At 45.2% G+C, this 15767-nt stretch overlaps 1 protein-coding gene across 1 annotated transcript in view; it reads right to left on the bottom strand.

Moving 5' to 3' along the window:
• The window catches only part of ift172 (intraflagellar transport 172), a 140729-nt gene that overhangs the window by 18037 nt on the left and 106925 nt on the right, over positions 1-15767 (bottom strand). The window contains exons 33-36 of the mRNA XM_060914101.1: positions 14881-15061; positions 1803-1912; positions 1337-1466; positions 126-224 (exon numbers count right to left, since the gene is read on the bottom strand). Of these exons, the coding sequence (XP_060770084.1) occupies positions 126-224; positions 1337-1466; positions 1803-1912; positions 14881-15061 (520 nt within the window). The remainder of the gene's footprint in view (positions 1-125; positions 225-1336; positions 1467-1802; positions 1913-14880; positions 15062-15767) is intronic.

The raw sequence follows: 15767 nt of genomic DNA, 5'->3' as shown, positions 1-15767 counted from the left end.
GAATACATGAAGTAGCAAAGAAGCAGTAAAAATTTCAGTTAAAACAAACAAACAAACAAAAACTATTTTATATTTTGCTTTGTCCAAACCTCAATGTCTGTATTGGAAATGTATCATGTACATACCACAGTGTATTTTTTGTGCTGCACCAAACGAGGCCCAACCGTCTGAACAACACCCATGGCCTTCTCCCGTGTTAAAAACTTGATGGCCAATTCTGCTGCCTAAAAGATATGGGAGGAAAAAAAAAAAGCAAATGTGCATGTGATCAGTAATTTTTTTTATTATTATTAAGATGGCAAGAGTCAAAATAAAGGAGACAGGTGTTTTGCCATCAGAGGGCAATAATTTTGCTTGACAGACCATCAAGGTGGAACAAATAAGTTGGTGCTCAGGGCCCAAACAAGCACATGACAAATCTGCCAGAGCAGGTATGAGAAAATCATTGTGTTATAGATGACCGAGAATGAGTTGCCTGTAATATCAGTAATCTTCTGTTGGCCATTCTGCTGTATGTAAAGTGGATTTTGTTTGCACTCACTCATTCATTTAATTGTAATGGCCTTTTTAGGGTTTAAACTTGCATACTATAAAATTTTATAGAAGTATTAGGGGAAATGTATAGGCAATAAAATAAAGGAACTTCAGATGGCCTCATTCTGCATTCCTTCATAGCCGAAGTATACTGCCCTGGGCCCAAAATACCACCTGAGATGATCCCATGGACTGAGTTGTACTCACGTGACTTAAATATGATTCATTATAAAATTTCTTGCATGTATAGTGGGACTTATTCTTACTAAGTAATTCCTGATAACAAACTGAGGTTTCATGTACGTTTTGCTCACGACCAAGTAAAATAAGGATATTGCCATTTTATTGTCTTTGTTTATTATATTACTGTTTTTATTGTCTTTTTGTGGTGCAATAAGGAAAGTGCAGTGTGTGCTCACGGTCACGGTTGTTTTATTCCATATCTGGAGCGCTGATTTACTGTATAACATTCAATTTCTGAACAAAGCCACTCAAAGCGTATAGATAGAAAGATCAGGGTAAACATAAGGTGTTAACATCAGTACTACACTGAATACTGAGAACGGCCTCAAACAACTATAAAAAGAACAAATTAACTCATGTCATCAACAAAATATACTAAATTGGATTTTTTTTTTTTAAAGTGGCCTAAACTCACACTGCAACTAAAGATAGGTAGTTCTTTTACACCAACTCTATCATTTGTCTGATGAAAGCTTAAACTAGAATAATAATAAAAAAGACACCTGGTCAGATAATACTTCAGTAATGCAAAAAATGCAAGTGTATAGAGGAATATTACCTTAATCCAACATGTTACGAGTATGGCCACATTGGACAAATCGGTCACCTTCAGGTAACAGTCCACTGCCCGAGCATATTCACCGGTCTGCTCCCACTCCCGAGCCTGCTCAATCATACCCTCTACTCCCCTACACACACACACACACACAGATTGCAAATGCAACAGATAAACTTTCTACCTTCTAACAAATGTTGGTTCACTTCCCAGCAAACTATGGACATGTACATGCCCAGAATTTGAAGCTCATCATGTATTTAGTTTGAGAAATAAAAGTTGCTGTTTTAATTAAGAAACAATGGGAAAAAGGTTTTGAGTGAGGTTGCAAAATGCTTAATAGCCCTGGTTTTAAGATTAGAGCTAAGAACCATCCAAATCCCAAATGTACATCTAAAAAGTGTGCTGAGAAACATGAAGAAAAATATGAAACAAATCAGATAACAAAACTGAATTAATATTGTTTTACCGGCTGCCATTTTTTGTGATCGCTTTTTCATACTCTTCTTGAAGAATACTCAGCTTATTGGGTATGTACTCCTTACAGATACGCATAGCGTCGCTCCACATCTCAGCATCCTGAAGCAAAAAAAGCCATATATATATTATATACGCAAATACACAATTATATTTATAATAGTATCAGTGCGGCAAGTTTATTTTTTATAAGGAATATAGCAAGCTCTTCAATAGGTGGCCACCTAGCAGGTTCTGATTCACATCTTCAATATTTCCTTTTTTATTCAGCTGTTCTATGTTTCTAGGTTTCCAGGTAATATAGGACAGTGTTTCTCAACCACTTGGTGTGCACCCATTAGTGGGCTGCAAAGCACCATCTAGTAGGCTGCAAATTTTTTTTTTCCCCAAGTTGAAGCTAATTTTTACTTGTGGTAGGGCACAGTTGCTGGGTTGCTTCCAACGTCACATCAGTCTCATTGAGCTACAGTCACACTACAGCTTGCGATGCTTTGCGATGGGCTATCGATGAAAATGAGGCATTTTGAGGTGGCAATATACATGAGCTAAAAGTTGTGGTCACACAGCAGGTGAACACTTGACTGTCATGCCTTTGTGCATTTGAGTCTGGCGCAGTTCGAGTGGCCACGCTCACTCACGGATCGTGTTGTGCGCGCTCTTGGGACCCAGTTGTTATGGGAAACACCTGATACTAATTTGAGTGCAATCAGCACATGCAGATACAGACACTGTTTTCACAGAGGCCTTGCAAAGTATCATTATCACTGTCACGTTTGTTTCTAGCCATGTTTAGAACACTGTTTACTCTGCTTTATGATTCTGCTTTCTGTTTTACTTTCAGTCGGTATGGTGGTGTAGTGGTTAGCACTGTCGCCTCACAGCAAAAAGGTTCTGGGTTCGAGCCCAGCGGCCGAAGGGGGCCTATCTGTGTGGAGTTTGCATGTTCTCCCAGTGGGTTTCCCCCGGGTGCTCCGGTTTTCCCCACAGTCTAAAGACATGCGGTTAGGTTAACATGGAGCAGCCTTAGGCTGAGGTACCCTTGAGCAAGGCACCTACCTCCTAACTGCTACCCAGACACTGTTAGCATGGCTGCCCACCGCTCTGGGTATGTGTGTGTGCATGTGTGTGTTCACTGCTTCAGATGGGTTAAATGCAGAGAGGAATTTTCACAAGTGTACATGTGATAAATAAAGTTGTTCTTCTTTCATTTGTGTTTTGTTTTTGTAAACATCATGCCTGCTAATAAACACTCTTCCTGTATTTAGATCCGTCTACTGCCTTCTTGGAGAGAAGAGCAGGGAGGATTGAGAATCGAGCGGCTGTGGGGGTTTTTTAACACTTGATACTAAAACTTGTAGTATCCTTGCAACCATCACGAAGACGTATGCAAAAAGTCCAGAAATGCCTCCTTACCCGGGCATAAACGATACAGAATTTATCTTGTGCCCTGATCCCCAGATCTTTAACCCAGCCACATATAAAAATAGGTACCCTATGGGTACATGTGGCTACTGCTTATAAATAAAACATTTTCTGGCACCATGTCCACACAGTAAATATAGCATATATATTTACTCTATGAGGCAGTAGCCACAAAAATGAAGCGTAATCTAAAAATGAACAGTTTTTTAAAAATCACAGAAAATATACCAAGTGTCTGTACTTTATATTACCTCTTACAGTTTTCAAAACTGAAACCTTTGAACCGAGGCTGACATACACATGCCGTCACCATGACCAAAACCTCTTATTTCCCAGAAAAGGCCCGGCGTTAGAGCTCAGTGGTCATTCAACAACTTCCCGTAACAACTTGAAAGTGCATCACATCTACATCACGCATGGGACCACTGGCTAAAGAAGGCGAGGAAACGGGGACAACCTGGAGTATATTTTAAAATAGAAATGCACTTTCCTTCGGTAATAAGCATAAACATGTCTGAAAGTGATTTCTTTAGTCTAGTCCTTTTCTTTCGAATGGTGAACTGAATTGTATACGCTCACTGGCCATTTTAATCAGAACATGTGTATGCGCATGCGCAGTGCGCGACTGTTACACTTACATTCTTACAGCACGATGACAGTGGCTAGCGCCTCTATATGAGGTAGTAGCCACAACAAAAACTATTTTGACCTTTTTGGTGACCTTGACTGGATGACCCTCAAAATGTTAGCGGTTCTATTTGAGACCAATGCCCATCTACAGTTGTGTTCAAAATTATTCAACCCCCAATGCTGTAAAGGGTTTTAGGGAATTCAGTGTACATTTGTAATTGTGTTCATAATGACATCTTTCAAGGACTTGTTAAAGAACCAAATGCAACTAAAATGACATTAATTGCTTTTGTAATAAAGTATTAAATGGTTTTTTTGTGATTTCTTCATTGACACAATTATTCAACCCCTTTAAGACTACCACTCATAAGAACAGAGGTTCATTCAAGTGTTTTCAATCAGGTATTGAAAACACCTGTGGATGTCAACGAGCATCAATCAAGCATAATAAGCACCAATTAGGCAGATTTAAAAGGACTGTGATACTCAGCTCCTTCTAGACATTTACTGGTGTGTTGACAAACATGGTGAAGGCAAGAGAATGGTCCCAGAAGACAAGAGAAGAGGCTATTTCTCTTCACAAGAATGGCAATGGATATAAGAAGATTTCCAAAATGTTAAACATTCCAAGAGATACTATCGGAAGCATCATCTGTAAATTCAAGGCAAAGGGCACAGTGGAAACGCTACCTGGTCGTGGCAGAAAGAAGATCCTGACGGCAACTGCTGTGCGCTACCTGAAGCGCCAGGTGGATCCCCGTGTGACTGGTGAGGAACTGAAAAAAGATCTGTCAGATGTGGGCATTGAGGTTTCAGCACAGACAATAAGGCGCACACTGCGTAATGACGGCCTCTATGCCAGAACTTCCAGGCGCACCCCCTTGCTGACTCCAAAGAATAAGAAAAGTCGACTGCAGTATGCCAAAAGTCATGTGGACAAGCCACAAAAGTTTTGGGAAAGTGTTCTGTGGACTGATGAAACTAAATTAGAACTGTTTTGGCCCATGGACCAGCGCTATGTTTGGAGGAGGAAGAACCAGGCCTATGAAGAAAAGAACACCTTGCCTACTGTGAAGCATGGCGGGGGGTCAATTATGCTTTGGGGCTGTTTTGCTTCTAATGGTACAGGGAAGCTTCATCGTGTGCAGGGTACCATGAATTCTCTTCAGTACCAGGAAATCTTGGAAGAAAATGTGATGGAGTCTGTCACAAACCTGCGGCTTGGGAGACGTTGGACCTTTAAACAGGACAATGATCCTAAGCACACATCCAAGTCCACAAGAGCATGGTTGAAGATGAAGGGCTGGAACATTCTGGAGTGGCCATCACAGTCACCAGACTTAAATCCGATTGAGAACCTCTGGTGGGACCTAAAGAAGGCAGTTGCAGCGCACAAGCCTAAGAATGTGACTGAACTGGAGGCTTTTGCCCATGAAGAATGGGCTAAGATACCCGTTGGTCGCTGCAAGACACTTGTGTCAAGCTATGCTTCACGCTTGAAAGATGTTTGTGGCAGCGGGGGCATGGTCAAGCACCGGTCTGTGACAGGAGGGCGGAGTCAGGGAAGGTAAGTGGCAGAATCACTACACCTGATGGCAATTAACCTGTGTTTGTGTGTGTCTTCCCAGTGACCACGCCCTATTTAAGGAGGGAGAGTGAGAGCGGAAAGGAGCTTCCCCAGAGGAGACGACAGTGGGTGTGTGTGTCTCTCTGATTGTTATTCAATTGTCAGACTGAAAAGTACGCCAATAAAGCCTCCTGTTTACCTTGATCTCTGTCCTGCCGTCCTCTGTGCTCCACCCACACGCTGGGAACATTTACAGTGGTGCCGAAACCCGGGACAAAGTGGAGCACCAACCAAGCAGCCCCATGGAATCCTCCCCGTTCGCCGACCTGGTCCACACCCTCGCCACGGCTCAGCAAAGCCAGCACCAGGCACTCATCGCACTCCGGAAGGAACAAGAGCGGCGCTTTGAAGCCCTGGTGCTGGCCCAGCAGGAAGACCGCGAGGCGTTCTGGCACCTCCTTGCGTCGGCGGGGTCCACCAGCGCTCCGGCCGCGGGCCTGTCTCCCCTCACTGTCACCAAGATGGGCCCGCAGGACGACCCCGAGGCGTTCATCACGCTGTTCGAACAGGTCACAGAAGCCTCGGGGTGGCTGATGGAGCAGCGCGCGGCACGCCTTCTCCCCCTCCTAATGGGAGAGGCACAGCTGGCTGCGCTACAGCTCCCCGCCGACTGGCTTAAGCGGACATTCGCCGGGCCGTCCTCCAGTGCGTGGGGCACACACCTGAGCAACAGCGCCAGCGCTTCCGCGCTGTGCGATTGGAGGAAGTCGGCCGGCCGTTCGCGTTCGGCCAGCAGCTCCGGGACGCCTGCTGGCGGTGGTTGAGGGCCAACGATCGCGACGCCGAGGGGATCGTCGACCAGGTGGTGCTGGAACAGTTCATCGCCCGCTTACCAGCAGGAACCGCGGAGTGGGTCCAGTGCCACCGCCCAGCGTCGCTGGATCAGGCAGTCGAGCTGGGGGAGGATCATTTGGCGGCTGTTCCGGCGGCAGGACAGCAGATGACGTCGACCCTTCTCCCCTCTTCTCTCTCTCTTTCTCCCCTTCCTTCTGTGTCCCGTCCTCACCCCATTCCCCCACCACGGAGACGGGGGCCGGCTCCACCCCAGCCGGCCCCCCGCACCCGCGGTGCCCTCCCGTTTCTCCCTTCTGCGTCTGTCTCTCCCCCCCCTCAGGTGAGTGAGCCCCAGAACACCGGTGCAGAGGGAAAGCCCGGGCCGGTTTGCTGGCGCTGCGGGGAGCCGGGCCACCTTCAACAACAGTGCACGGCAATGGAAGTGGGCGCAGTGGTTCGGATCCCCGACGCGCCAGAGGCCGCCCTCGATCGGGCCGGAGCGTATCGCATACCGGTGAGTATCCAAGGGGATACATGTCAGGCGTTGGTGGATTCTGGTTGTAACCAGACCTCAATTCACCAAAGCCTGGTTCAAAACGAGGCATTGGGGGGAGCACAGGGGGTGAAGGTGTTGTGTGTGCACGGGGATGTTCACCGCTACCCTTTGGTGTCGGTCCACATTATTTTCAGAGGGGAAAAATTTATAGTGAAGGCGGCAGTTAATCCTCGCCTTACCCACTCTTTGATTTTGGGGACTGATTGGCTGGGATTTCGGGGTTTAATGACACACCTAGTAAAGAGTGGGTCCTGCCATTTGACACGGGGAGGTCCCGGTGTCACTTTGGCGGGAGCAGCTGTCACAGAGCCGTCTACGTCATCTCCGCGTCAGAGTGAGGAGCCGCCGGCTCCTCCTCTCTCTATTGGGGAATCCCTCGCGGATTTCCCATTAGAACAATCGCGAGACGAGACTCTGCGACATGCGTTTGACCAAGTGAGAGTAATCGATGGTCAAACGCTCCAGCCGAATGCCACCCCGTCCTTCCCCTACTTCGCAGTTATGAAGGATAGATTATACTGTGACGCAGGACACTCAGACGAAAGAGCGAGTCACACAGCTTTTAATTCCGAAGAGCTGCCGGGAATTGGTATTCCAGGTGGCTCACTTTAATCCCATGGCTGGACACTTAGGGCAGGATAAGACACTAGCCCGAATAATGGCCCGATTCTATTGGCCGGGGATTCGCAGCGATGTTCGTAGGTGGTGTACGGCATGCCGCGAATGCCAGTTAGTAAATCCAGCGGCCATTCCAAAAGCGCCTTTGCGCCCCCTTCCGTTAATCGAGACCCCGTTTGAGAGAATTGGGATGGATCTCGTCGGGCCATTAGATCGGTCAGCACGAGGGTACCGCTTTATATTAGTTCTGGTGGACTATGCAACGCGATGCCCGGAAGCCGTGCCTCTGCGCAATATCTCAGCACGCAGTATTGCAGAGGCGCTCTTCCGCGTCATCTCCCGAGTTGGAATCCCGAAAGAAATTCTGACTGATCAAGGCACTACCTTTATGTCACGAACACTACGCGAACTGTATGGGTTATTGGGGATTAAGCCGATCCGCACCAGTGTGTATCACCCACAAACGGACGGTTTAGTGGAACGGTTCAACCGCACCCTCAAAAATATTATCAAAAAATTCGTAAGTGAGGACGCACGTAATTGGGATAAGTGTCTCGAACCCTTGTTGTTCTCAGTGCGAGAGGTTCCCCAAGCCTCCACGGGGTTCTCCCCGTTCGAATTATTATATGGGCGTAAGCCGCACGGCATCCTGGATGTGCTGCGGGAAAATTGGGAGGAGGGACCTTCACAAAGCAAAAACGAAATTCAATACGTTATGGACCTGCGCGCAAAACTCCACACGCTCACCCACCTAACTCAGGAGAATTTGCGGCAGGCCCAGGAACGGCAAGCCCGCCTGTACAACAAGGGTGCGCGCCTTAGAGAATTCACTCCGGGAGATAAGGTACTCGTACTGTTGCCCACGTCGAGCTCTAAATTGATTGCCAAGTGGCAAGGACCCTTTGAGGTCACATGGCGAGTCGGGGACGTCGACTATGAGGTGAGGCGAACGGACAGGGGTGGGGCGCTACAGATTTACCATCTCAATCTGCTTAAACTCTGGAATGAGGAGGTCCCTGTGGTGTTGGTGTCGGTGGTTCCGGAGAAGGCGGAGCTGGGGCCGGAGGTTCAAAAAGGAACATTGGCATCACGTACCTCTCCGGTCCCCTGTGGAGACCACCTCTCCCCGACCCAACTCACAGAGGTCACCCAGTTGCAGGCTGAGTTTTCGGATGTGTTCTCGCCCCTGCCCAGCCACACTAACCTCATAGAGCACCACATAGAGATGCCCCCGGGGGTGGCAGTGCGTAGCCGCCCTTACAGGCTACCCGAACACACACAAAAAAAAAGGTGGTTCGGGAAGAACTTCAGACCATGCTCGAAATGGGCATCGTCGAGGAGTCCCACAGTGACTGGAGCAGCCCGGTGGTCTTGGTCCCCAAGGCCGACGGGTCGGTCCGGTTCTGTGTGGACTATAGAAAAGTCAACGCGGTGTCTAAATTCGACGCGTACCCAATGCCTTGGGTTGATGAGTTGCTCGATCGACTAGGCACGGCTCGCTTTTATTCGACACTGGATTTGACGAAGGAATATTGGCAGATCCCCTTGACTCCATTATCCCGGGAGAAAACGGCCTTTTCCACACCGTTCGGCTTGCACCAATTCGTCACACTTCCTTTTGGGCTGTTTGGGGCGCCCGCTATGTTTCAGCGGCTGATGGACAGGGTCCTCCGCCCCCACGCCACCTATGCGGCCGCATACCTCGATGATATCATCGTTTATAGTAATGACTGGCAGTGGCACTTGCAACACCTGAGGGCCGTCCTTAAGTCGCTGAGGCGAGCGGGTCTCACAGCCAACCCGAAGAAGTGTGCGATTGGGCGGGTGGAAGTACGGTATCTGGGCTTCCACTTGGGCAACGGGCAGGTGCGTCCCCAAATTAACAAGACAGCAGCAATTGCGGCCTGCCCGAGGCCCAAGACCAAAAAGGGGGTGAGACAGTTCCTGGGGCTGGCTGGCTACTATCGTAGGTTTATACCTAATTATTCGGACGTCACCAGCCTGCTGACTGATCTTACTAAAAAGGGGGCACCAGATCCGGTCCAGTGGACGGAGCAATGCCAGCGGGCTTTCGCTGAGGTAAAGGCTGCACTGTGTGGGGGGCCACTATTACACTCCCCTGACTTTTCTCTCCCTTTTGTGTTGCAGACCGACGCGTCGGACAGAGGGCTGGGGGCGGTTTTGTCCCAGGAGGTGGAGGGAGAGGACCGCCCCATCCTGTACATTAGCAGGAAGCTGTCAGTGTGTGAGGGGCGCTACAGCACAATTATACAAACAATTATAATAAACAAGAGTGTCTAGCAATCAAGTGGGCGATCCTCGCCCTCCGTTACTACCTGCTGGGGTGCCCTTTCACCCTCTGGTCGGACCACGCGCCCCTCCAGTGGCTCCACCGCATGAAGGATGCCAACGCGCGGATCACCCGTTGGTATCTGGCACTCCAACCCTTCAATTTCAAGGTGGTCCACAGGCCGGGGGCGCAGATGGTCGTGGCGGACTTCCTCTCCCGTCAAGGGGGGGGGCGGAGTCGGCTGCAGACCGGACGGCCGCCCGGCCTGAGTCGGGCGGTGGGGGTATGTGGCAGCGGGGGCGTGGTCAAGCGCCGGTCTGTGACAGGAGGGCGGAGTCAGGGAAGGTAAGTGGCAGAATCACTACACCTGACGGCAATTAACCTGTGTTTGTGTGCGTCTTCCCAGTGACCGTGCCCTATTTAAGGAGGGAGAGTGAGAGCGGAAAGGAGCTTCCCCAGAGGAGACGACAGTGGGTGTGTGATTGTTATTCAATTGTCAGACTGAAAAGTACGGCAATAAAGCCTCCTGTTTACCTTGATCTCTGTCCTGCCGTCCTCTGTGTTCCACCCACACGCAGGGAACATTTACAATGTTATAACTGGAAAAGGATGTTGTACTAAGTACTAAGAATGAATGTCACTTGGGGGTTGAATAAAACTGATAATGATGTGAGCACAGAAAAGACATTTGTGGTCATTTTATTATAAATGTTATGTTATATTTGTCTAATTTACAAGTGCCTCTTTGATTTAATTGTAAATAAGATGACTGAAATGATCAAAATCAATGTCAAACTGGCCAAAACACTTAATTTCAGTGGGGGTTGAATAATTGTGAACACAACTGTATCCTGAAAGTTTCATGAAGATTGATCCAGCTGTTTTCCCATAATATCGTAAACAAAAAACACACACAAAAGAAACAAACAAAGAAACCTGACCGAAAACAATGCCTCCCCCCTGGTGGACTCCGTCCCAGGTGAGGTAAAAATAGTACACCAGTAAAATCAGTACAGCAGTGAAATCAGCACAGTCAGTACAGGAGTAAAGATCAACACAATCAGTACAGCAGTAAAGTCAGTAGTCAGTACAGTATTAAAATCAGTACAGCAGTGAAGTCAGCACAGGAGTAAAATCAGTACAGTAAGTACAGCCAGTAGAGCGATAAAATCAGTACAGCGGTAAAGTCAGAAGAGTAAGGCCCTTTCAAAACATATTATTCATGTATGTATTCTGCCAATCTCACCCACTCACACAGTTCTAGTTTGCACCTGCCTGTGATATTTTCAGATGATTTTAGCTAAAGTAGGTACTAAATATGAAAGAATGAAATTAGTAAATGTACCATGCACACTGCTATACAAGTACGATTCACATTCTTGTGTTAACAAGCTTGTTACTGCACCAGCAAACAACCTCTGTGCATTCTAGTGTTATTCTTGCACCACCTAATTGCCATGAGGATATCTTCGGAGTGTAATACACAGTGTGCAGTGTGGTCCAACATGATGTGCTACATTAATCAGATTTAGTCGAATAATGGAATACCTCTTAAAAAAAGTTGTCAAAATAATGAGCTAATAGGTAGAAATAATGAGAGAATGTCCTGACACTGAGTTAATAAGTCAAAATAATGAGGTAATATCTTGAAATAATGAGTTTAATCATATCAAGTTATTAAATTTATATAGTTTTTAAATATTTTTAATTTGTTTTTCTCCCCAACCAGTGTGAGAACCTGACCAAGTCTTCAGAAGCGCATGCTCCAGCCCATGGAATGTTTGAGCAGATGCTTGTGGTAGCTCACTATTATGCAACCCGCTCAGCAGCCAAAGGCATTTACCAGCTGGTATGGTTTTAATTTGCTCTGTAGTAAATAACAACGTACAGAGCATGTAAAGTTATTTAATATACATTTGTTATCAGGCTAGGATCCCACATACACAACTAGAGGTTGCTGTGATTAACCCTTTTCTGTTTAGGTCAAAAATTATTTTATTTAAAGTTAACCAATGATAACAATGACTTTTCTGAACATCTAAACAAAGGGTGAATTTTCAGTTTACATCAAATTTAATCATACGGTGGTGCTTGAAAGTTTGTGAACCTTTTAGAATTTTCTATATTTCTGCATAAATATGACCTAAAACATCATCAGATTTTCACACAAGTCCTAAAAGTAGATAAAGAGAACCCAGTTAAACAAATGAGACAAAAATATTATACTTGGTCATTTATTTATTGAGGAAAATGATCCAATATTACATATCTGTGAGTGGCAAAAGTATGTGAACCTTTGCTTTCAGTATCTGGTGTGACCCCCTTGTGCAGCAATAACTGCAACTGAACGTTTCCAGTAACTGTTGATCAGTCCTGCACGCTGGCTTGGAGGAATTTTAGCCGATTCCTCCGTACAGAACAGCTTCAACTCTGGGATGTTGGTGGGTTTCCTCACATGAACTGCTCGCTTCAGGTCCTTCCACAACATTTCGATTGGATTAAGGTCAGGACTTTGACTTGGCCATTCCAAAACATTAACTTTATTCTTCTTTAACTATTCTTTGGTAGAACGACTTGTGTACTTAGCATCGTTGTCTTGCTGCATGCCCCACCTTCTCTTGAGATTCAGTTCACGGACAGGTGTCCTGACATTTTCCTTTAGAATTCATGGGTATAATTCAGAATTTATTGTTCCATCAATCATGGCAAGCTGTCCTGGCCCAAATGCAGCAAAACAGGCCCAAACCATGATACTACCACCACCATGTTTCACAGATGGGATAATGTTCTTATGCTGGAATGCAGTGTTTTCCTTTCTCCAAACATAACCCTTCTCATTTAAACCAAAAATTTCTATTTTGGTCTCATCTGTCTACAAAACATTTTTCCAATAGCCTTCTGGCTTGTCCATGTGATCTTTAGCGAACTGCAGATGAGCAGCAATGTTCTTTTTGGAGAGCAGTGGCTTTCTTCTTGCAACTCTGCCACGCACACCATTGTTGTTCAGTGTTCTCCTGATGGTGGACTCATGAACATTAACATTAGCTAATGTGAGAGAGGCCTTCAGTTGCTTAGAAGTTACCCTGGGGTCCTTTGTGACCTCACAGACTATTACACGCCTTGCTCTTGGAGTGATCTTTGTTGGCCGACCACTCCTGGGGAGGGTAAAAATGGTCTTGAATTTCCTCCATTTATACACAGTCTGTCTGACTGTGGATTGGTGGAGTCCAAACTCTTTAGAGATGGTTTTGTAACCTTTTCCAGCCTGATGAGCATCAACAATGCTTTTTCTGAGGTCCTCAGAAATCACTGTTCATGCCATAATACACTTCCACAAACATGTGTTGTGAAGATCAGACTTTGATAGATCCCTGTTCTTTAAATAAAACAGGGTGCCCACTCACACCTGATTTCAATCAATGGGATGACAAACACCTGACTCTAATTTCACCTTCAAATTAACTGCTAGTCCAAGAGGTTCACATACTTTTGCCACTCACAGATATGTAATATTGGATAATTTTCCTCAATAAATAAATGACCAAGTATAATATTTTTGTCTCATTTGTTTAACTGGGTTCTCTTTATCTACTTTTAGGACTTATGTGAAATCTGTTGTTGTTTTAGGTCATTTTTATGCAGAAATATATAAAATTCTAAAGGGTTCACAAACTTTCAAGCACCACTGTTGTTGCAATCTGCATATAGCTCTGCGCCCATTTCCACACCCATTATTCTTGTTTGAATTGCTCATTGCTTAAATATGAAACATCACAACAAAGAGCAGAACTGGAGCTTTGTAATGATGCTTGTCACATTTGTACAATGTTTGTTTGTACATACTGAAGTAATTATTGTTATAAAACAGATCAAATTTCTGTAAAGTAACATCTTTTCTAAATTCTTCACCCATTTTCACACTCCTCTTTCTCAGGTGAATAAATCACGAAGTCCATATATCACTTTACAATGTACCACATATCAAAGTAAACAGCACAACTTACCCTTTCCACTGAAACTAGTCATTTCTCTGTTTGACAAAGCGTAATCTGGTTTTAAATCACAACAAATAAAACAATTACTTTTTTTTTTCCAGTGAGGCATTAAGCACATATTTTTGTAATTTGGTAAGGAAAACTCCCTCAGACGACATGAAGAAACCTCGAGAGAACCAGACTCAAAAGGGAACCCATCCTCATTTGGGTGATGACAGATAACATGATTATCAATAATTTACCTCTATAACTGTGTCCTATATAGTCACAAAGTATAACTGTGAAAACAGGAAAATTCATTATAGTTTTAACATGAAGTCTCTTTTGTTGAAGTTATAAACTGTTCATTGATGGAAACTTGAGTGCAAAACTGTTCATGACAACTGCAGTCCTAAAGTTAGCAAGATAACTCTAGTCCTCAGACATAAACGCATTACTGTAGGTGTCCAGAGCCATCTTCCAAGTGTTTTTTTTACAAAAGCAAAACAGAAAGCAGAGTATTTAAACAGCGTTATAAACATGGCTAGAAACAAATGTGACAGTCATAATGATAATGAAAACAGAGTCAGTATCTGTGCGTACTGATTGCGCTCAAATCAGTATCAGGTGTTTCCCATAATGACTGGGTCCCAAGCACACGCACAACAGGCTCAGTGAGCACAAAGGTGTGACAATCAAGTGTTTACCTGCTGTGTGACCACAACTTTTAGCTCACATGTATATCGCCACCAAAATGCCTCATTTTCATCAATAACCCATCGCAAAGCATCGCAAGCTGTAGTGTGACCATAGCTTAATGAGGCGGATGTGACGTTGGATGCAACCCAGCAATTGTACCCTACTACGAGTAAAAAATCATCTTCAACTTGAAAAAAAATTAAAAATTTGCTGCCCACTAGGTAGTACTTCGCGGTCCACTAATGGGCCACAGCCCAGTGGTTGAGAAATACTGATCTAAGGTGAGTAACCTTCCCCTTCATAAGCTGAAGTAAATTAGAAACAGAAAAATACAAATACTCATGGGCTTCCTAGGACTGAGACCATTCAATCTAGATTTAATAAGAAAAAATATGTTGTCTGAAATAACTGATATCTTGTCTTCAGTCATATCGTTTAGTTGTTTGCCGTCCAACATGTTATGAAAAGTAAAAAGTTTACTCTGTAATATTTGATGGCAAGCTCAGGCTTCTGGGCACGGAGGAGAAACGCTTCTGCTTTCTGGAAGTCTTTTTGCTCAAGGCAGAACTTGGCCTGGTCCACCAGCACATCAGCCACACTGTCGGGGTCGTGAGCTTCAGCCACACGTTGGGCTCCGGGCCAATCTTGTATATGTAAGTACCTGCATATATCACCTTTATTACAAGCTAATCAAGTCTTTTTTTTGTCATCAAACAGTACTCAAGAGAAATGTCCAAAACTGTAAGCAAGTGATACATTTAAGGAAAAACTAACACACAAAACCAGATGTGCATACGTTATGTAAAATGCTACTTAACATGGCTGCAAAACGCACTGAAATTTATCATTCAAATTGAATGGTGAAAAGAGTCAACCACTGAACTATCAAAAACCTTGGGAATAAAGTGAAAATGCAAGTCTAGTAACAAAGATAATGTTAATAAAGTTCTTATCAAGACTTGCATCACAGCATGGGTGGAGGACATTAACATAGTTAACATTAACATGGCTTAAGGCCAATTTATGCTGACAACCCAGTCCTCGCAGACGGTGTCGCAGATAGTGTCTGCGTAGCCCCCCCACCTTCGCAGACGCTCTGCGCGCACCTCTCAAAAATTGTAATCACTGCAGAAGCCTCACAGACAGCGTCGCAGACAAGAGGGCTCTGATTGGTCCACTCTACATCCGCTGTACACGCACTTCCGATTCCCTACTTTCCCGGTTTGGCTTGTTTTCACGACCGCCATTTTTAAAAACACGAGCAAAGATGGAGCAGCACGAAGAGCGGTTGATTGAAGAAGTGAGGAAGTACGTACATCTATACGACTCCAGTTCTAGTCATTATAAGTAACCGGAGGATAAACACT

The sequence above is a fragment of the Neoarius graeffei genome, chromosome 2, assembly GCF_027579695.1.
Source record: "Neoarius graeffei isolate fNeoGra1 chromosome 2, fNeoGra1.pri, whole genome shotgun sequence".
In the NCBI taxonomy this organism is placed as follows: domain Eukaryota; kingdom Metazoa; phylum Chordata; class Actinopteri; order Siluriformes; family Ariidae; genus Neoarius; species Neoarius graeffei.
This window is presented reverse-complemented; position numbering and strand designations above follow the sequence as displayed.